The sequence below is a fragment of the Taurulus bubalis genome (assembly GCF_910589615.1).
Source record: "Taurulus bubalis genome assembly, chromosome: 12".
NCBI classification, from domain to species: Eukaryota; Metazoa; Chordata; class Actinopteri; order Perciformes; family Cottidae; genus Taurulus; species Taurulus bubalis.
In genome coordinates this window covers 21,900,296-21,923,195 of record NC_136600.1, presented here as the reverse complement: position 1 = coordinate 21,923,195, position 22,900 = coordinate 21,900,296, and the positions used below count along the sequence as shown (strand labels likewise).

The 22,900-nt window shown below is 41.9% G+C and overlaps 2 protein-coding genes across 2 annotated transcripts; both read left to right on the top strand.

The window, feature by feature from the left end:
- The first annotated feature begins 8,446 nt into the window (after positions 1-8,446).
- Positions 8,447-11,197, top strand: stmn1b (stathmin 1b). Its single transcript, XM_079227873.1, has 5 exons — positions 8,447-8,511; positions 9,609-9,654; positions 10,237-10,415; positions 10,532-10,723; positions 10,818-11,197. Exons 2-5 carry the CDS (start codon positions 9,639-9,641, stop codon positions 10,875-10,877), a joined length of 447 nt encoding a protein of 148 aa, XP_079083999.1. The 5' UTR covers positions 8,447-8,511; positions 9,609-9,638; the 3' UTR covers positions 10,878-11,197.
- Positions 11,198-16,944: 5,747 nt separating this feature from the next.
- paqr7b (progestin and adipoQ receptor family member VII, b) lies at positions 16,945-18,003 on the top strand (the record flags this gene model as incomplete). Its single annotated transcript, XM_079226926.1, has 1 exon — positions 16,945-18,003. One exon carries the CDS (start codon positions 16,945-16,947, stop codon positions 18,001-18,003), a length of 1,059 nt encoding a protein of 352 aa, XP_079083052.1.
- Positions 18,004-22,900: the final 4,897 nt, after the last annotated feature.

Here is a 22,900-nt window from a genome sequence, read left to right as displayed (position 1 = left end):
TCCCGATTAAGTCGGAAATTAATCGAATGCTTTTCAAAATAAAAGTATTCTCTTCAATATAAAATACCTCACTGTCGTATGATCGGCCCACAAATACAAACTTAGATGATGCTGCATTTTTAAGGGATATAAGCACTTTTCTTTCCACCAATCCCAAAACAAAGTGCATGGTCTTGTTTGCAGAGCACAATGGATAATAACAGGACAGTAAATGTCAGGAACCAACTTTGAATCCAACAATCTGTTCTCTGGCTCAGCATCCCAGGAGATGAGGTCTGGTTAAAACTATGTATTGAGACGGAAGCCTCTTCAAAGCCCCTGCTGTTGGTCGTGCACTGGCACAGCGAGGAGCGAACAGTTATGTGTTATTAATAGGCCCTAATATCTTATCTTGAACAAGAAATATGCCAGTGCCAGACTCTTGATTTATTTTCTAGCAAGTAGGAGTACTATTTCAAAGGAGGGGGGGGGGGGGAATGCATACATTTTATTGAAATAGACCCATAAGAAATATATTAATACAACACACATTGACCATGCAACAATGCATACATTTGATTAACATGAGTTGACTTTGTTGTTTATCTTTAGTATATGCAATGTACAATATATATATATATATATATATATATATATATATATATATATATATATATTGTACATTGCATATTGCATATATATATATATATATATATATATATATATATATATATATATATATATATATATATATATTGTGGGGCTGAATGGTTCTTGAAACAAGAAGTATACAACAAGTTGTAATCTTCTTTACTTCACCCAGTCATCTGCCTACATGAAAGTATTTTTTTCCTACCCATTCATGTGTCTTAAAAACAAACAAAAAACATATGTTGCTGACGACTAAAGCCGACAGTAAAATATGCCTAACATAAAATTAACTTTTAAATACTGAATTAACTGCTCCATATATTATGTGGATTTCAGACACAAAGTAGTTGTATATGCATTTGAAGGTTAATTTGGATACAAGAAGAGTGGACCTTGTGCTACATCAACAACAGCAGTCAAATCTAATTGCTGAATATTAGAAAACTGTACATGTCTTATTCTCACCACTAGATGGTAGAATGTTTCCACAGAAGTAACTGATTTCCGGATATAAAGTAATTGAATCAAAGTAAGATCACACACAGTGTCAACCCATCTGTGCCATTCTTAACTATCTATTGGTTTATGATGAATGCAACAGGAGGGCTCATTGCAGGACTGAGATTAATATTTGAAGAACATCTGTCAATGAATATATCCAATTCATTTTTGATTAATGTTTGTATATTGGGGAAGGTGTGTGTATTCAGGCCCTTGCAGACTTTTGAAATAGTATCTGCACTAAGATCAGAGAGAGACAATAAAGCACGGAGGACAAGTGAGTCAATGATGCCTGTAGCTCCTGATACTGACAAGAACTCTGGGATTAATTTGTAATATTACTGGACTATATTGCTGATTAGTCAAACCCCAAGATTCCCTGAGGATAACGAGAAAATTAGTTTCCAGAGAAATAAGTGAGGATTTACAGAGTTATAACACTCATTTGTAGGCTTTGAAGTTCAAGAGTCACACAAGTTCCTTAAAACTGGCTGCAATTAAAACATTCCTGATTGGTAATTGATCATGTAGATGCTGATGAATGCTCCACTGTTAGCAGTACAATGAAAACATGAAAAAATAAATAGCCTAATTGTATTGCATACCCACTGATAAAGAACACAGACACATCAGTGTCATTATAAGGGATCCTTACGAACATACTTCTGTTTTTACATTACAACTGTTTGTTTTTGATGAAAATATATTGCTAATTAAAAGTTGCGATGAGTCAGCCTTTTTGTAGAGGTTTTCTCTCGTTGAACATGCAGCTGCCTTCAGGGACCTAATTTCCCCCCAGGAATCAACATTATTCTAGTTTTCTTGCATGTATGTGGTGAGGTACTTCTCAAACAGAAAAGTAAGCCCCTGTGTAACCAACCTCTGTCATCCATTGGGCGTGTAAGCCTCTCACCCTCGAGTCTTGTATAATCACCTCTTTGTTCTGACACTTGCGGGCTCCCTTAGCTGGCAGCAGTTGGCAGCTACTGTTTGTGCAACGAAGCTACCAGGATTAAAACTTTACTTTCATCATCACTCTTTCTCTCTTTCATCACTCACTCCCAGGACATTCTCATAGTTCTCCTTTGAAATAAGATTATTGAAAGGAAAAAAGATTATTGTTTCAGTTTATTGTCGACTAATCTGTTGGAACCTTCCTGAACAGGAAGTACATCCTCCGATGGACTGATTTTTCCCCATGGTGTGGTTCAGGTTTGTGGAATCCACCGTCACCCAGTGTGGCTCCTGGGTGATGGTGGATTCCACAAACCTGAAGGATTGCACAGACATAGGGTTGTTCAGTATGTTGAATGGGGCAGTGCCAGCGGTTCAACCAGGTAGTGTGATGTCAGAGTCAGGGCGGGTTAGGGATATGAATTTGGGCTTTTTAAACATGCAGTAAAACACATTCAGGTCGTCTGCCAGTTGATAGTTCTACGGCGTTGGGTCATTGCCTGAAAATCGTTCAGCTTTTCAGTCTAGCTTCATCATACTCTGATCTCTTTTGTCAGCGTGTTTCTGGCCTGGTTTTACAGGATTCAGTCCCCAGTTCTGCATGCGTCCTTCTTGGCTTGAAGCTGCCTGAGTTTAGTTGTTATGCAGGATTTATTGTTGTTCTATGTGCAGAAAGTTTTAGTCTGCACGCACATGTCCTCAAAAAAACTGATGCAAGATGTCACATCACTACAGACTTCATCCTTACAAATAGACTGTCTCATATCACCCCAATTCTCAGGTCTCTTTACTGGCGCCCCGTAGAGCAGATCCACTTTAAAATCCTCACCCTCACATACACGGACAGACTCCTGCATATGTGGCTGAACTACTTCACCCTTATTCAACATCAGGTCTAACCTAAATCTTCTGTCCATCCACACACACACACACACACACACACACACACACACACACACACACACACACACACACACACACACACACACACACACACACACACACACACACACACACACACACACACACACACACACACACTCTCTCTCTCTCTCTCCTTAACTCTTGGAACACTCAGGTCATTTTGACATCATTTCTTAAATTCACCTTTTTATATATATATATATATATATATATATATATAAAAAAAAAAAAGGCGCTGTCATACAAGATATATACACCCATGTTTTACATCATAAATTGCAGAACAATCTCAGCTCTCTATAATGAGGCACCATTGACATAAGGCAAAAGTGTAAAGAGAAAATATAACTAAAGAAAACCTTCATATTTTGTGTTCAAACATAACTTTACAGGTGATGTATAGGTGGCAACTCTGTTTAGGTGATGGAAATTAGTTTACCAAAGGTTTTAGGTTCACAAAAGCAGTGAAATATAATAAAATGGTAGACACATGTAAATAAATGTCTAAAGCTAAAAAGAAATTATTGTTTTTTTAGTAGAAATATGGTCTTTCACACTTTTCACCCAAATGATAAAAATGGGACAGAAATGACTTCATACTGCAGATAAAGCTTCATGTGTGTGCAAATGAAAAATGACCATCACAACAATTTTTTTTGAAAATAAATAAAAAAAAAAAAAAAAAGTACAGAATATGAATGTTGAAAAACATAACAGAAAACCTAGTCACACTATTTACAATATACAAGTATGGCTTGCTTTGCTTCAATGGCATATTCTCATGCATGCCATGCGTGGAAACAGTTTCTGTTCAGCTGCAGGCAGAGGGGAACGTTACACTCCTCGCACTTCCATGGTGTGTCTTTTCAATCGCCTTTCAGCCTGCAAAGCTTGCAAATCCTGCGACCCGCCGTTGACTTCGTTTTGGGGCAGGCTGCAGCAGCAGCAGAGACAGGCACAGGACCATGACCTGCAGGTGTCGGGGCAGGAGTGATGTGAAGCGGCTGTCCACAGAGATCAGCACTCAGCTGCTCCATGAAACCTCTGTGTCATGGGTTCTGTTCGCTGGGCCAGACAGAGTTCCTTGTGAATGATGTAGCTGTTGGTGATGGCCATGTCCACAAAATGATAACAAAAAGTGTTCTGTACCAGTGCATCGTCTTGCGATGTACAGAGTAATACTGGATGAGCTGGTCTGACAGATCAACTCCACCCATGGACTTGTTGGACTCTGCAACTGGTGTGGACAGGGGACTGGTGCCCTTTCCCAGGAGCCATCGTGCTGCTTCACCCTCCTCTCCGCAGTCCCCCCAGAGTGTGCCGTGTGAATTGTGGAGCAGGCCGATACTTGCTTTGTGTCCATCCACTTCACAAAGACGATGGGGCCATCACGGATCCATCTCATGGAGCCTCTCGCTGACTTATTTGGGAGGGCGTTCACATCAGTCCGAGGGCATTCCTTCCGGTACTCCCTGTACGTCCCACAGGCAGCAACTCTGCACTTATGGAGAGCCATGAAGAGCTTGGGGCTGGAATAGAAATTGTCCATGTATATGTGGTAGCCTGTGCCGAGGTAACCGGTTCGCACAAGGGTCATGACAGCGTCATAGGACAGGCCATGAGTGGAGGGGATGCTACTTTTGCCGCTCTGAAAAGTTTGTCATGTTCGACTGTGCCCTTTTTACGGTCATTGTGGACGTGTATCTGTCACGTAACATGACCCGACATGCCAACGGCACGGAACAATGGTGATTCCGCCTCCAGTAATCTGAAATACGGTGAAGCTTTACCAGGGTGAAGAAGATAAGCAACCCAATGTACTTGTAAAAGAAATCTACATCCAAGTCTGTCCATTGATATTTTTTTCCGTTTGCTAACTGTTTTGCAGCCCGTTTGTTTGTGTTTTCACACAGTGTCTGTACAGTTTCTTGCGGGAAGAACAATTTGAAGAGTTCAACGGGTGTTGCTGTGGCACTGACATGTGGACCTGGTGTCCGGGCTGGCTGGAACTTTATGACGGGAGGAGCAGTGTCTGGGTCGTCATCCGTCCTCCAGGACAGCTTAGGTGGTGTGCGCTGCCGTCTCTCTCGACCTGGCCTGTGGTGAAAGTAGTCGCCGGGCAGCATGCGCTCTCTTTGCTGGCGATGGTGTTTAGTCGTCGGGAAACACGCTGCCTCTTTGCTGGCCGTGGTAGTCGTGGGGGCGGCTGTGACTCCTCTCTGTAAAATAAAGGAAGCCTAGTCAGTTAAAGAAAGATGACGTAACATTTGAGCAGAGTGCTCCGCATACTATGTGTAAACATTACTCAGATCATGACTGGTCTTAACATGAGCAGTGTGCACCACGTGGCGTGCTCTCATGCACAGTGTACACATTACTACGCTACTACCTTCGGTTATTGTCCCCATTTGCACCATGCTGTAGCCAGCTGGCGCTCATGCTAGTTCCGCGCTAACTTCCGCTAGCTCCCCGACAACCACCAAAGGTAGGGACCAGCCCCGACTCTACACCCGACTTGGGCAGAGGGGACAGTAGCAGCAGCAGAGGGGACTGCTACTAGCTTGCTACAGCGGGACACTGACCGGAGGTAGGAGCGGCTTGTAACCCGACTTTTACGGTAGTCTGCACCATGCAGTCTTACAGACACTTAACAAAGTTTAACAAAGTTTAGTAACAACACTTACCCATTTTCAAATGGATCTCTTTTGTTGGCATATTGCTCTTCATCAGAAGAACCAAAGCCTTCGAGCTCTGACGACGATGCGACGTCCTCCTCCTCCTCCTCCTCATCGCTGCTCTCAAAAATCCTCGGTGTTGCTTCCTCACTGTTGTCATGATGTCGCTTCTCTCTGACTGAATACTGTAGCGCGCGTGTGTTTTTACTCAGGTGGGTAGTCCTTTGAGATGTCCTGAGTGTTCATTGGTTGTTTAGTGATCTATGAATGTGTTAAATTCGAGGGGCATAAGATTCAACCAATCACGGAGAAGGATTTGTCTGACGAGCACTTTTTTTTAGCCAGCGTCATATGACACGCCGATGGCCCTTTCTCTTGTCTGATGATGTTAAAATGTTGCAGGGCGCAAGGCACCGGAAGCAGGAAGTCCCCTCTTTCCGCCAGACGTAAAATTATATTTCTGGTTCTTGGGTTTTAAACCACGTGGTGACCGAGCTTCTGAGGCAGTATCACCAAATTCAGTATCGTCTTTTAGAAATCTACTAAAAACCTACCTGTGTACACTGGCGTTTGGTTGAATACATGACCTGCTTTTTTTATCTGTTTTTATTTATTTTCATTCTCTGTTTTATTGTGTTTTTTGCTGCTCCATCTTTTAATGTGTATTTCACTATGCTCTCCTAACTGTTGAACTGTTTGGCCCCTGTTATTGTCAATCTGGTTTTAACACGTTTATTTTTTTCTGACTCCTGTACAGCACTTTGTGATCTTTTGTCTGTGAAAAGTGCAATATAAATAAACCATACTTACTTACTTTTCTGAAGCTGCAGCTGCAGGCTCTGAAACATGTTCACTATGCCCTTATCATGTGTAATAGCAATGCTTCTGAGTCATTTCTGTGTTTTCCCACCCTCATCAGTAGTTTGTGTTTATGGCAAAGTGAAGGCTTATCAGGCTTTTTCTCCTGCTTCATCTATCAGAAAACGTGTGAAAAAATGATTAAAATGAAGAAGGCATGGTCAAGCACTCATACCAGAGGGGATTTGTCTCAAATCTGAAACTCCGGCGTGGAGCAATCTGTCCGAGACTTAGGTTTAAACATGGCAGCTGTAAGTTTTGCCACAACGGGGCAAATCTGTACCGTATACGAGAATGTAACATTAGAGATAGTGTTGCAGTTCCAGTGTAAAATCCATATAGGAATAGTATTACTGTCAACAGTCTGTCCTGTCCTAACAATGTCAAATTTTGCACCAGAAACTACTTCCTCATTTACACGGTTTTGGTATTCTGTTAGTTAGTTCGTTCCAACTAAGTTAGTTCAAAATAACAGAAACCCCTCTCTGTGTAATGCAATATAGTTCAAGAGCTTCAAAAACTGAACATTATAACCTCAATGAAGGTTGGCTGGATTGCAGAATAGTTAATTAGATAGATAGTTATCTCAAGTCTCATCACGGCTCATAAACATGTTCCTCTATATTTTGTATTACAGTGGTGAAGCACCCAGTCCCCCCATAAGAGTCCTGCATTATGGAGCTCTTTAAAGGTGGGTCCTGTGTGCCAGCGGGCATGTGATGTTGGGACTCAAAGGATTGATTCAGATCAGTGGAACAGCTGTGCCCCCATTGTCAATACTCCCGACACTGGGAAAGCCAACCCGTTGTGGGAAGTACTCCAGATGGAAACCTCCAGCTTACTGCGACAGTGTGTGTCAGTGGAGCATCTTTCATCAAACTCAAAAACGGTAAATGAAGAACACTTTTGAGTTGTTGAATATGGCATGTAGTGTAGGAACTGCTTCAACAGGAGATGCAGCCACACCCCACTACATGTTTGTAATTTTTATCAACCATCAGTACTTCAAAGTAATGAAGCTGCAGATTTTGTGATGATAATGCTTCACAGCATCTGGGAAATGTCTCATGTGAGTTTTATGTTTAATCTGCACAGTATCTTCTAACAAAAGTTACATGATATACACTATGAAACAATCTGAATTACTGCATTATTCAACTATAATGTTGAGTGTGTTACTGGTGTGAAGAAATAGAAGTAAGACTGCATCTAAACATGTTGATTTTCATGAACAGCATAACTTTATTTATCAGAATCAACTTTATTGGCCATGTGTGTAATTCCACTCCAGTTACACATTGCTCTTGTCATACATATACACATATAATATACAAATAAACAAGATAAATATAAAAAAAGACATGAAAGACAACAGAGTAGAACACAGAAAATAAGCATCAACATTAACTAGTATGTACAATTGAAATATATATAGAATAATATATATGAACATAAGAACAATGACAATGGACGATGAAGTTGGGATATTAGTGCAGAAAGGTTGTAATAGTGCAGGTAGTGCAGATGGAGGTGTGGAGCCCATGCAAAGAAGCTGTTCCATTCCAGTTTGATTACACTGTATGTTGCTTTTAAACTTAATAATGTCATAATACATAATATGTATGTCATAATACCTGAAAGGTTACTTTCAATGCAACATTGACTGAATTGCATACCTACATAATGTGGCTGATTTAATGAAGCTTTGGGTAAACCGAGGCTTGTTTTGCTCTGCAAGCCACGAGGTCGTGCCAGCTTTGTGTGTGTCTGTTATTTTGGCCTCGCGCTCCTGGCGCTGCACGTACAACGCCGCCTGTGATTGGTGGGTTTGGACCAATGAATGCAAACAGCTCTGGAGACGGTTGAGGGGTTAGGAGGTTTTTGCGCGAAGAAGGTGCAGATGTGTTGGCGGTTGTGAGCATTGAAGAAGAAGAAGAAGCAGCAGCTCTTCAACCCGAGACACTTGACGGTGAGAACAAAGCCGTTATGCTAATGTTTAGCCGGGCTTTCAGAGCATTTAAACCAAGCCTCAGTAGAGATAACGGTCAACGTGGTCACTTTTTTTTAAACGTTTGTTCGCTGAAGTCATTTGTAGTCACGTTAATTAGTGGACTTTATTGTTGTGCACGTCGAAGAAGAAAACAACTTTAAAAATGCATTCACGCTGGATCCACAACGTTAATGTATTCACACATCTTAATAAACACCATGAATCACTTTGGCCGGCTGTTGGTAGTGTTTTTTTGAGTCGACAATAACATTGTGTAACAACGTAATAACGATTAAGTTTAGTTAAATAACTCAGCTACCTGTAGTGGTGTCGTCGGGGATTTATTTTTGGTCTTGCTCTTCATCACCGTTCTCACATTGCATTAGTTACCTTTTCCAAAGTGACTGTGTGTGTCTGAGTATTTCAAGTGTGTGTGTGTTGAACGGGCCCTTGTGTGCAGCATGTCTGCTGCCCCGCCCCCCGCCATTTTGGTAAAAACAGTCTCGAGCACCTTTTAGCCCACTCGTGATTAGCTCTCTGACATCGTGGTCTCACAGTGCTGGAGACCCTCCCACTGCGAGGCCTCACGCGCTCATGTTGTACTTTTTACTTCAGGCTTCAATGAGCAGGAACCTTGTTCTGCATGACAAGTCATGTCATGTTGTGACAGATTATGCAACATTATAATGTATAGTATAATGTGCAGCTATGCAGCACTAACTGCTGTGTATGTCTAATGCTGAGAAGATTACTAATTGCATCAAATTCAACAGCGTATGCATACATGGAGGAATGAGGTTAATGCAAAATATCTGTGTTTTGATTCTAGAAGCAAAAGAGGGAGGGAAACTTTTTCTTTTTCCCCCTTTTATATGAAAAGCGTGCTCGCATGCTTGACCGATTATCTATCAAAACAAGCTGTCAGCATGCTCCAGCAAGTTGCTGCTCCTGCTGAGAGGACATGTAGCACTCTTTTCATATGTAGACAGTTGATCAAAGTGAATTTAAAGCTTAAGCTTGTAATATTAGAGATCTCGTGCTAAATAATAATCTCTTTGTTTCATGTTTTCTTCTAGTGGTATCAGCGAGGCCACACTTCTGCTGAAATGGAAAGCTCTGGAGGTAGGTGTCAACAAACGGTTATGTCATTGAGTGGTCTTGCATTTACAATCAGAAAACCTTTTTATGATTGTAAATGCCTTTAAATTATGTATAATTCATATTATAAAGGTATTGTGATGCAAAGTTGCTATGTCCTTAACATCTCTGATACAGTAAACAAGATGCAAACATGTTATTCAACTCTATACAAGTAACTGGACACCTTTAAGTGGCAAAAAGTGACCTGTAAATCAGCCCTCATGCAATTCTTAAAACAGTCTTTGGTTTGTCACGTCTTGTTTTCATTTACCCTTCATTGGAAACGAGAAATTCGGCCTCACAGCAGGGATTATTGTTCTCCTCTGACCTCTCTCAAACAAAGCGGTGACCCTTAAAAGGCCAGTAGGGGCTCAGCTCGACCTCCTTTAATATCCTCAGTCAGACAAACTCAATGGAAGCATCCATATCTAGTAGAGTGCTGATATAGTTGATCAACACAGTTTGATAATTAGTAATTTGTTAAAAATGGCTTATTCATTGAAAAATGTAATATGAAATAAAGTATGTGCATGTTGTGACACTGACCTCATCACACATCTGCAGACATCCAGGTGAAGGAGCTGAACAAGCGTGCTTCCGGTCACGCATTCGAGGTCATCCTGAAACCCTCAACCCCAGATGGCAGGTGCGATTCCCCGTGCCCATTGTCCCCTCTTAAGAAAAAGGAAACATCACTGGATGAGATTAAGAGGAAACTGGAAGCTGCAGAAGAGAGACGCAAGGTATTATCAAATAATTACCACTGTGAATACCACTATATGAGCTGTCAAGCTTCGCACATTGGTTTATGATTCAGGTTCTTCCTGCAAAAAAAAGTTATCTTTTGTCATTTCGTCAGAGCCACGAGGCTGATGTGCTGAAACACTTGGCGGAGAAACGAGAGCACGAGAAGGAGGTCATCCAGAAGGCATTGGAAGAAGACTGCAAATTCAGCAAGATGGCAAAAGAGAAACTCAATCAAAAGATGGAGGCAAACAAAGAGAACCGCACTGCTAGGATGGCAGCCCTCAATGAGAAGTTCAAGGAGAAGGTGAGTTCCTCATGGCTCGTCAACCTATGTCACGCTTAATGTTGCCATAATAAACTACAGTGTTGTGATGCTTCTGCTTATGAACTCCCAACAGGACAAGAAGCTCGACGAAGTGAGGAAGAACAAAGAGGCAATAAAAGAAGTGGAAAATTAATTGGTTTAGGAACTGGAAAACAGTCTTTACATCTCCAAAGATAAGCTTTATTTTTTTAAACTGACGCTTCTACGATGTTGTTTGTTGTGTTAGTTCTGCCTTTGCTGTTGTTAGATTGGGTGTGCATATAGTCAGGTTTTACTTCACTGGTAGATTTCTTATTGGCAGCTGATTAGACTAGTTTTTGTGGTTCATTAAGAGGCATTACTTCTACTTTGTAATGTTAAAATGAACAAATTGTAATGTTCTGTACGGTTGATCATTCTGCATGTTTGAATACACTGTACGATACCCAGGTTCAGCCATTAAACTATATTCCCATTTTATTTTCTTTGTCTGTCTTTGTGTGTGTGTGTGTGTGTGTGTGTGTGTGTGTGTGTGTGTGTGTGTGTGTGTGTGTGTGTGTGTGTGTGGTGTTTGTGCCTCATGACGGTTGAAGATGGATCATTATATTTCCGTAACTTGTGATGAAGATTGACAAAACAAACTCTTCATGTGGTATATAATGAACTTAGTGATACGTTGACACTGCTGACACCTAGTGGCAGTCAGGTAATATTGAAATTGTTAAAAGCCGTTATTCTCTAGTGGTACCAAGATACATCTGAAGGATATTGGCTGCCTGACTTGTAGGCTGTTCAGCTAAGCCTTCATTTGGACCAGGATGTTGGAATCATATAGTACATTATTACATAAAAATGTATTCTATGTGTGTATGGCATTATCATATAACAAAACACCTCTTCATATATATTTTTTCTCAATCAAGTAAACAATCTTAACAGGATTTAAATAAACCAGAGATGGATCACTCTTTAGTTTTACCTGGCTGTAACACATGAAACCAATGACTACGGGTCACATGTAGACATTGCTTCACTCTAAGGGGTCAGAAGCCCAAAAGGCTGGGTACCACTGTCATGTGATAATAATAATAATTTGTGATTTATGGATTCATATTTGCTCAGCGTGTGTCCATCAATCCGTTGTCTATACTTGCTCTTGACAGTGTGGCTCTCTATATCATCATGCATAAGTAGCTAAATGACTGTTACAAGTAATTACTTTTCTGTCACATGTTCTTGGGAGAGGGGAGGAAGACTGTGAATGTTCCCTGAAGCAGTTCTTTAAAACCGAGGCCACAGACATTTGTCACCTGCATGCCACATGAGCCGCAGAATCCTTGTCTTACAGGTTTTGTTTACCGTGGCTTGCATCTTGCACAGGCTAGGAAATGTACGGTCATGTATAGGAAATGACACACAGTTGCAGTAAAGGATCAGTTAATTTCCTCTTTCCGAAATGAAATAAATACTTCTTACTGGGGGCTGCACGGTGGTGTCGTGGTGAGCTCTGTCGCTCCAGGTTTTTTCTGCTGAGCTCAGCAGACGTCCCGCTCCACATCCCTTCAACCGTCAGCCAACTCACCACCAGTGTCTAGACTCCGGGGGGATATTCGGCATCAGCAGCCCACGCCGAAATACGACTACGTCACGATGAGACCTAATAGTCCAAGACTCCACAGGTCTAATTTTATTGTGCACAAATCTAATAAATGTATTAGTTCAATGTCAATTAAGTCTCTCTTAAACTAATTACATTGTCTCTGCTCTCACATTTAATAGAGGTGGTTTATTCTAGGCTTTAATGATTCTAATAAAAAAGTAGGAAAATAATCCTTCTGAGTTGTGCCAGTGATGAAGTAAACCAAGCTCCAATCATGGGTTGAGTCTGCTTTTGAACAGCAACCTCATTCAGTGTATGCCATCCCAAAAATTATTCATAGCTATTCACAGACTGAGTGGGCTGAGACGCTCAAGAAGCTTAATTCTCCATACCATTAAATAAATTAGCACATGTTTACAATCATATTTTCACATAGAAAAATGCTATAATTAAGATTACTGTATAAATGGAGGAATATGGCATTAGAATGTGCCAGAGGAGCCACATTTGGGCTTTTTTACAGACAGACTTAGCTGGCTGTGGAGCAATCATCTGGTTTAAAGCCACAGTCTGTCTGTCTTTTTGGGAGATAGAAACATAAACCAGTGCATGTTAGAATTAGAATTAATGCAAATTATGAGATGCGGCTGGCAGATGGAAGTTCCCCGAATTTAGAGGCTGCATGTTGACCATTATTACACTGCCCACAGACAATTTGGACAGAGTAACAAGGTCCTACAGCACCAAGAGAATGACTGCGTGTTGGCCTTTGGCCATTTTGAATGGAACGCGTGTATGAATACACCAACCCACGTGTGTGTGTGTGTGTGTGTGTGTGTGTGTGTGTGTGTGTGTGTGTGTGTGTGTGTTTCAGGGGATCAGGAGAACGACACACTACTAAAGTGATCATTATCTTTGTCTTTCTAGGTTGCTACTGGGGGGACAGGAAGAGGAAGAGGTCTGCCAGCCATCTGATGACAAGCACAACATGTGCAACATGTATTTGCACAAAGCACACCGTGACCACATGTCACTCGTGTGCTGTGATGACACAGGAAAACTCATACAAACACACACACTCACACACAGACACACACACAGCTGCACAATCCCATCTTTGTCAAGTGTTTGGGAAGAAACTGCTGGACTCGTCGGCCCAGAAAGCTGCTCGTCCCATGGTGCATTGCTCCTTGACCGACAACACAGGGGACAATGGCTGGCTCCACTCCAATATGTCTTTCTTAGCCTGTGCTGGATGTTCAAAATCTTGCTCGTGATCATGACTTTCCCCGGCTTCACCGATTGCATTATCAGCATACATTTGATCTGCTCTGTTCCAAAAATATGAATCGTGCTCTGAGCATCTGATGCCAGATCATCCTGGAGTGAATGAATACCCCAAAACATATTCAGCGTTATCGTAAACACACCCGGAATCCTTCTCTATTGGGGAAATGCACTACAGGATGGTTTGAGTCAGGAAAACAAAGCACATCTTTCAGAAGCTCTGAGGCTAACAAAGGAAACGTTGTTTCCAAAACGCTTCACAAGGGAAACTCGCTGGCCTTTAAACGGATTTGACCACACAAGTGGAACATGTTTGTTTTGATAACAAAATGAGATCCAGCTGGGTTGTTGCTGCAATTTGAATGTCAACTTAGAAACCAGAAAACACTGAAAGAAGGGATGTCCAATTTAAGAATGGACATAATGTCATGCTTCAAATTCTAGCTTTGTTACAATACCAAGCATGAGGTAGACCTGCTATCTAACTTTAAATTGTATTTGAATGTAGGAACTTTAAATTGATCTGGGCCATTTAAGTTACTGCTCACTTCATTTATCTACAGGCTTTTCATATAAGTCATTTAACACTTTGAAAGATCCATTCAGCATAATCCATGCTTTTACATAATACTTTAAAGTTCAAACTATTCATTTATTTAAATTAATGTTACGGTTTGCCACAACTTAATTAATACTAAGAATTCAGGACATCAATTCTGTTTCTTTTTTTAACAATCTTCCTCTACAGAGAGCAGGCTGTCATCATCAGTATGACCATTGACTACTCATGTGTGCATAGTCTTTATATAAGAATATTTGTTATTATACAACCGAATACCACTATAATGAAACAGCTCCTTCATTACATCATGGTGTCTCCTCGTGAGTTAAAATAAGATTATTATATCGTAATAATTCCTCCTTTAGACCAGTAACTAGTAACATTACTTATTAAAACCTACACCCGTGTAAGAAATCTGAGGTCAACTATAAGACAGCAAACAATTGTCATACAATTCATATGTCAGTGGAAGAATTTCAGTGGAGGGCCGGTGGGCCGATCGGCCAGGTGGCAGCTCTCATTGGTCGAGCGATGCGCGCAGCCGCGGTAGCGCGCGGCACCGCGCTTGCCGATTGGCCGTCAGACCCGCTCGTCAAACCCGCTCGGTATCCTCCTCCCAGCAGCTGCGCGCTGAGAGCCGCCAGGCGCTGCTCCCGTCACGGTCATCCTCTCTGCTCACCGCTTCAAACAATGTTATCCATACTCTGCACGGCTCTAACCCGCTAAACTCAAGACTCGGGATTCATTCTACCGTCTACAGGTACGTTTCATTCACGCGCTTAATTTTAACACAAGCATTTTTAATTTTTTTCTCCGGGTAAAACGCTAAAGTGGCATCGCGTGAAATTCGGTCATTTTCCTCATAAACGTGCAGCGGTTCTTCTTCATACTAACATCACACGGCGCAGGTGTAGATGCACATGGGGAAGAGAAGGGAGAATGTACATTTTCTTCTGGACGCTGGATATCAAATCTGAACAGACACATATATACATATATATATATATATATTTATATCAGGTGCATGCATATACTCGCTTGAGGGAATTCACTGCAACAGGCCCACGCCGGCCTGGGTTTTAAGCATGCAATTTTTCGAAACATCCTTTTTTCCTCCTCGTCGAGCGTTTGTCTTCAGCTATAAATATTTGAAGGGGCTTGCAACGCTGGTTGGGAGCGCAGGGTGTGGACGTCGGATGGTGGTTGTGTTACGTAATGTCTTCCCGTGCATCACTCCTCTCTTCCTGAACCTCGGCCTGTGTTCATCCCACACAGCCTGGTGGTCTCTGGGAGGCCGCTGTCTGCTCTCTGCATGGACACATCAAGTCAATGATGGTGTCACTGGTTTCCACCCTGGTCCCACTATCTGTAGGGTACATGCTAGTTAAGGCGTTTGGAAGCAAAAGTCAGGCATTTTGTTCACTGTCTACTACCATTTATTCCCCTTTTCTCATCTCTTAGTGCCTTCAACTGGATTAGTCAGTCATGACCAGACGCCAGTCAGATTTTTTGATCCCTCTTTTCTATTAATAGCATCACTATACACTCTTTTATCTCAAAACCTATTTTTAAATCTTATTACTCCTCTTAAACGTAGGCGCTCCAGGAAATATTGACTCTGTCGAGTTCCTCCACCTTGTCAGGAAGTAATTTTCCTCGTTTGCAATCACCGATAGTGAGGATTGAAAGGGAAGGCCCCCATTGGCAGCCTTTATGAGCGTAAGGGCAGCTCAGGTCAGAGCTTTATTGCCCCCTGAGCTCCTGTGGTGTGCAACAGTCCTTCAAAGCGGCGTATCGTGTTGTAGAGCAGATTAAAAGCTCGGGGACACGTTGAGAGACACAAGTCAAACGGTCAACCTGAACAAACACAAACTACTGGAACCACAAGGAATACTCATGTTCAACAGTTTGAGAAGAAACCATGTGATGCGTGATGAATTATAAAAGAGCAGGTTGATTCTTTTATTCAATTGAAGACACTTAAAAACCACACTAATCAATATTTCTGTACAATAGACCCAACATGATTAATGTGAATGGGGTCGCTGTCAGTGTAAAACACACAGGATTATCACTCATCACTGCAATTAATCTTTATGGATCCTTTTAGTCGATGGCCTATTATTTTTGGTTTTCTGGCCCATATCTCCACTCCCATCAGCCTCGAGTCCAGCAGCTGCTTCCAGCAATAAAGCGCCGCGCACCACCTGCCCAGCACCCAGCGGCAGACACACACATTTAGCAACGAGCTGGTGAGCATAGTGGAGCATTTCAGGTGAAGGGACTTTGTCTGAGGAGTTGGTGGGGAACCAAACAGAGCTAAAAAGAGAGGGAGCGTTAGTTAGCTACATTCATAAGGCGGACAGATACACGGCTGCTGATACTGCTCCGGGTTACGGTAACGGTTTGGTCCGATGTTAACTAAATATACATCAATTATTACACCTTTATGGACAAATGTCGGTTACCTATTTATAGTTTGACCAGATGTTTTCCGCCATCTTGATTCTTGGTCCAAAGGCGTGCTTTGCTTGAGCAACTGCACGCCTGTTTGCTTGATAATTTAGAAAAGTATTCCTTCATTATTTAATCCGATTATTGACCAAACTGCTAATGAATAGCAAATAATATAATTTTCTTTGCGATAATAGTATTAATGCAGGAAGGCAGACGACCCGGAGACGAGCGTAGCTCAAACTCAGGACAGATATTGACTAACCCGACTGTTCGCTCATTCTTTCCCTCCCTCCCCTCTCTGGCCTCCAGTTTGCCATGGCGACGGTGGTGATGGAGCAGATCGGCCGCCTGTTCATCAACGCGCAGCAGCTGCGTCAGATCCCCCAGCTGCTGGAGTCGGCCTTCCCCACGCTACCTTGCACCGTGAAGGTGTCCGACGTCCCCTGGGTGTTCCGCGAGCGCCACATCCTCACCGGCTACAGGCAGCCGGACCAAAGCTGGCGCTACTACTTCCTCACCCTCTTCCAAAGGCACAACGAGACGCTCAACGTGTGGACCCACCTGCTGGCCGCCTTCGTCATCCTGGTGAAGTGGCAGGAGATCTCGCAGACGGTGGATTTCCTGCGAGACCCGCACGCTCAGCCGCTCTTCATCGTCCTCCTGGCGGCGTTCACCTACCTCTCCTTCAGCGCCCTCGCCCACCTCCTCTCCGCCAAGTCCGAGCTCTCCTACTACAGCTTCTACTTCCTCGACTACGTGGGGGTCGCCGTCTACCAGTACGGCAGCGCCCTGGCGCACTACTACTACGCCATCGAGAAGGAGTGGCACGCTCGGGTGCAGGGGCTCTTTTTACCCGCCGCGGCGTTCTTGGCCTGGCTGACGTGCTTCGGCTGCTGCTACGGCAAATACGCGAGCCCCGAGCTGCCGAAGCTGTCCCGCAAGCTCTGCCAAGTGGTGCCCTCCGCCTTGGCTTACTGTTTAGACATAAGCCCCGTGGTCCACCGCATCTACAGGTGCTACCAGGATGGCTGCTCCGACCCGGTTGTGGCGTACCATTTCTACCACGTGCTCTTTTTCCTCATCAGCGCCTATTTCTTCTGCTGCCCTCACCCGGAGAGCTTGTTCCCCGGTAGGTGTGACTTCATCGGGCAGGGCCACCAGATCTTCCACATATTCGTGGTGGTGTGCACCCTGATGCAGATCGAAGCGCTGAAAACAGACTTCATGGAGCGCCGGCCCTTCTACGAGCGCCTCCACGGCGACCTGGCCCACGACGCCGTGGCACTCTTCATCTTCACGGCGTGCTGCAGCGCGCTGACGGCGTTCTACGTGCGCAACCGCGTCCGCGCGTCGCTGCACGAGAAGGAGGAGTAAGAGGATGAAATCGAAATAAAGTCTGATTTTTATTTTACTCTGCGGCGACCATTCATTTAAAGATTATTCCAATGTTTTCGTCAATGAAAGTTGTGGGTTTATGCGAGTGACTTTTCATCGTTTCTTTATGTGATCTGCCAAATTATGAGTGAGCTAAAAAATAACTGTCAAAGTGATTAATGGTGTGTTTTTGTGACTTACAGTAAAGAAAAGGGGTTGTTGTAATGTGTCTGTAGCAATACAGGAAGTACTTCAACGCTGCATCTTGACTCTGCTCTTTTTAGAAGTCTGTTTTTTAGTCGTCGTCTAAAGGAATGTGGTTTTATTCAGCGTACAAAAATACACTTTGTCAAGGTGAGCAGAAAAATGAAGAGACGAGTTTCCTAACACGCCTTTTGCCCCAATTGTATCTACAACAATCTGACTGTCTTAATCAAATTGTAGCATTTCAAACCACGATAAGCATTTATTTTTTTTACAAATCGACAGTCTCATAACACTTTGTATATTTCAGCCAGATGCCAATTCAGATCCAATTTAAAAACTGCTGGTCTTGATATACATCTCTGGCACCTTTTGATTCTGCCCCTCTCTGGAAGGATCAAAGCGAGGATTTTTTTAAACATTTTTTTTTAAATTATTAAACACTAATGTTTGAACATATTCTGGGAAAGTTGAGAACCCAATTTGAAAACCAAATATTGTACCCCTCATTAAAAAAAAAAAAAAGAGGAGATTTTCTTTCAACATTTTGTTGAACTATTTAGCAAACGAGGCTGGCACTCAGTATTGGTTAAGAGAGAGAGAGATGGAAGATTACTGATGCCTCTTAGTTTAGACGATGTTAATCTTTTTTTTTTTATTCAAAGGGCTGGAACTTCAGCTTTTGCCTTTTCACATCCCATGATGTCAAAGCTTTTGCGCTCATTGTTTTCCTTGTCGGTTTGATCAGATTTGACACACGGAAGCCAGCCGGCTGGCTGGCGTTCTGCTTTTTGGTATGTTTTTTTGTTTTGTATGATGAATATGTATGTGCCTCTATGCATGTCTTTTGGTATATACACCGTGGATATTAAGTGTGTGAATGTCTACGAAAGCTTAGCCTTGCACTTCTTTCTTACCCTGTAAATACACCGTATTTCTCTAGAAGGTCGCTTGCATCCCATTCTCTCTCCACCTAACGGCCCTCAGAAGTGAATGCGTCGTTCCTCTGGTGGAATTCAGCACATTCCTGTTTTTGATGCTTGCGTTGTGTTCAGTGTCCAGCTGCCTGTCAGACTTTTAAATGATATGAATACATCATTTCATACCGCTGCACTGCTCCATTGGCGAGTCCTGATGTTTTCTTTCCCTCTTTAGTTTGATGACTTTTATTGTGAAAATATCTCACAGATATGGCTCACTGATAATGTTGCTTAGATTTTTACCCTCACCGAAATCTTTAAATGTCATAAATGATCTATATTCATTACAGCACTCTCTGCTCGTGATGGTGTTTAACGTGCCAATGAATCTGTTATTGCTTCAGTGATGGCGCTACTGAGAGACGGATTCAGAGACGGACTGTCAGAAGTTGATTTAAATGATGTCTTGACCCGACTGCGAACACGTCACCGGTGAGATTGAACCTCAACGACCCGAAATATGAAACTGTTTTTGGCGTTTCCGACCTGGTCTCATCATGCACTGCCTGAAATCAACACTGTATATACTGTAGCTGACAACACTGGCTATGTTTACATGCATGGAGGTATCTGCTGTTAATGTGGTTATTCTGGTTTTGCGTTGACTCTTTTTGAAATGTCATAATTCAGAATAACCCGGAGAAACCCGTGTTCCCATTTGTTGGGACCGGTTATAAATTGGTTGGCGACCAAATTGAGGCTCTCGTGCACAAGGCTGGTTTTGTTCATGTAGTCTAAATGCTTCATCGAAAAGGCTGATGATATCCGATTGGCAAATGAAGTCTCTCACCAGCCATGCCTGTAATTTATTCTGTTAATTTATTGTCCTGACCATCAAAAGAACCAAAAATATTACTCCTAGGGTTGTAATTTCTGTCCCGCGTGCCGACGGTAACTTGGATTGTTCAATCAGAGAAGAGGGGCAGCGGGAAAGTGACGAGTATTGTTCACTCAATTAATTGTTTTTCGCAACATGATACTCTGCCACAGATTATCTAGGTTGCATGCCAATTAAACCTGACTAAGATGTTAACTGGAATATGGCCACCACTCTTTACTGTGTAAGTGAATTTGTGTGTAAACGTAGCCTATGATGCCACCCAAGGTTTCCCTTTATGAAAGCAGGGTGAGAGGGACCAGAATGTCTTCTGCCTCTACAAAAAAAAAATACAAAATGTCTGACTGACTGTACTAATATTCTGTTGTATTTAAGAAAATAAAGTGTTACAGTAACTTCAAATTCTCCTTTTTTTTAAATTCTTCACAGGTTAAGGATTAAATAGAATCAGAGAAAGGTCATAATAACTTGCAACTGAAAACCTTATTGTAAAGTTTAACTGCTGCTAGATGTTGAAGGTTAATATGCATTACATTCATAGCATTGAACATTTTTACAATCTGTATGAATTCATTCAAATAACCTCTGCCATGTGAGATTATGTCCATGCCAGCCATGACGTTTTTTAAAAGAAAGATTTAAAAGAATGCAATTCAAACCAGATAGATTCAGTGAAATATTTAAGTGCAATAAACTCAACGGTATTCTGGTGGAGGTTAAACAAGTATTTTTTCAGTGTCATATCAAATTCTTATTATTACGGCTTTTCTTTGGTTCAACAGATTAATGGCAATATATTTCAACATTTTAAAATCTTCAGTGAGTCTGAAGGTTTAAGAAAACTCATTTTAAAGGCATGCCATTGTACATCTTTCATTGTTTTATTTCCCAACACATAAACAAACTATGCCAGGATACAAGACTTCCTGGTTTACGTCTCAGATCCGTTTGGGCTCTTGTTTCACGCTGCAGACAACAACACCGTCCTGAATGCAGATCTTTTCCACCCATACCCTCACCAGTAATCTTATATGGTCCCCAAAATGTAAGACAGGCAGTTCATTTTATTCTGAGACACAACTACTGGCAGAGCAGTAGCCCCAGACTACAGGTAATGAGTTGGTAAATGGAAATAATAGACCAGAAAGACATGTCCACTCTAAAAATCTAGCTGTGTCTCAGACGGTCTGTTAGTTGTCGTTCTCTGAACACCACCAGAGGGCAGCCTTGTTGTTCGGTAGGACAGTTGCAGTTTGACAGCGAAGGAAAAACTACAGTGTAAAAAGAGGATTGACTCATCTCCGGTAAAACTGACTCTGAAGACGTATTCTGAGATAAAAAGGTATTCTATGAATGCAAAAGGAACAAATCAGATCAGTGATGACGGAGGAGCAGTCAGTCACACAGAGGTTTCTGCTAAAGGCATAATGTTGATTATGGATCATACAAACTGTTAAAAACCTGTGAATCTAATTGGAAAGTGTCCGTAGAGGTCCAATAAGTTCAACAGTAGCCTATTCAGGAGGAGGATTATTCAGTTATTGAATAACAATGAATTAACAAATGCTAATATTCAAATTAGATGACACGTTGAAAGCCTGTTTACTGTTGCATGTTGATGAATGTATATTATGTTGATCCCACTGGGGGCAAAAATGAAAAACAGATGGCTTCTCTCCTCGGTACAGTATACACGAGTGAAATATAGATAAGCACACACTTATTTTCTTTTTGCTCTAAATTGTATTTAGGATATCGCTCACATGATTTATTACATGCCACAAAAAAAAAAAAAACGTGTTTACAAAAATGTATGTTTCCATTAGGGGGCACAAATGATCTGCACATTTTCCCAAATATATATTATTGATACATCACATCTCTTTAAAATGAATTTGCAGCATGTTATTGATATTGATGCTCTGCCATCTTTATTACAAGACATCTGCACAAAACATACTATTTGCCATTTATTTTGCTGAATTAAACCGTAAGTGAAAATGAACACAATTATGGTTGTACATGTTTTTCCAGACAAACTAATAACAGACTAAGAATAATATGACATGATTAAGATCAAATTTAATTCACGCAGATGTTTCTCTCCTCGTGGGTGGCGCATATTGTTTATGTAAATGCGTGCTCTGCATATGTGGATGGGGTGGCCTGGGTGTTAATGCTTATTGTTTTACGTGCGTCTAGTTTTTGTTGTTGTTCTTACATTAGTGTAACTATATGGACGTTTGTGTGGGTTTACACAGCATCCACCACTTTTGTTTATGATGATTAAGTTGTCACTGTGCATTCACATTCATAGAAGCTAACTTTCTCACCACGCTTCACCTTCTGCCTCTCTCCTGCCTACAAACACATCCATAATATTTCTACCCTGAGTGAGTGGAAATTAATGTGCTGCACTATTTTGAATATCTCTAAAGTAAAAAAAAATTCCAGTGATGGAGAAGAATCCTCGAAATTGAAGGCAGAAATGGGCTCCTGATGCACCTACCCTGGATGTGATTAATTCCCAGTATAACACACTCAAGACGGTCTTAAATCAAATGGCAGAGATAGTGCTAATTGCCTTACAGCCTGCTTCCTGTCCTCTAACTATCAATCGCTTCTACAGACTCCCATCAATTTCCCTGCGCCTGTTTCTTGAGCAGCTTCCCTTTGAGCATCACTCCTCTCCCTCCTCACTCTCTGCAGAGCTATCGCTCCACTCTCCACTCCTTTTTTTTTAAATGCTTCATTTGCTTTCTATGATTTGTATCAAGGTTGCCGACTTAATATTGGGGGGCCTTGGTCTCCTATCGTGTTTTGTAATTAAAGGTTTGACTTGCTAGAAGGAACGGCTTTGTTCAGAGTTATTAAA

Excerpts from the sequence above, each read along its gene's own strand:
- stmn1b (XM_079227873.1), top strand. Across the intron at positions 10,416-10,531 it reads CTGCAGAAGAGAGACGCAAG|AGCCACGAGGCTGATGTGCT; the intron begins GTATTATCAAAT and ends TCATTTCGTCAG. Across the intron at positions 10,724-10,817 it reads ATGAGAAGTTCAAGGAGAAG|GACAAGAAGCTCGACGAAGT; the intron begins GTGAGTTCCTCA and ends AACTCCCAACAG.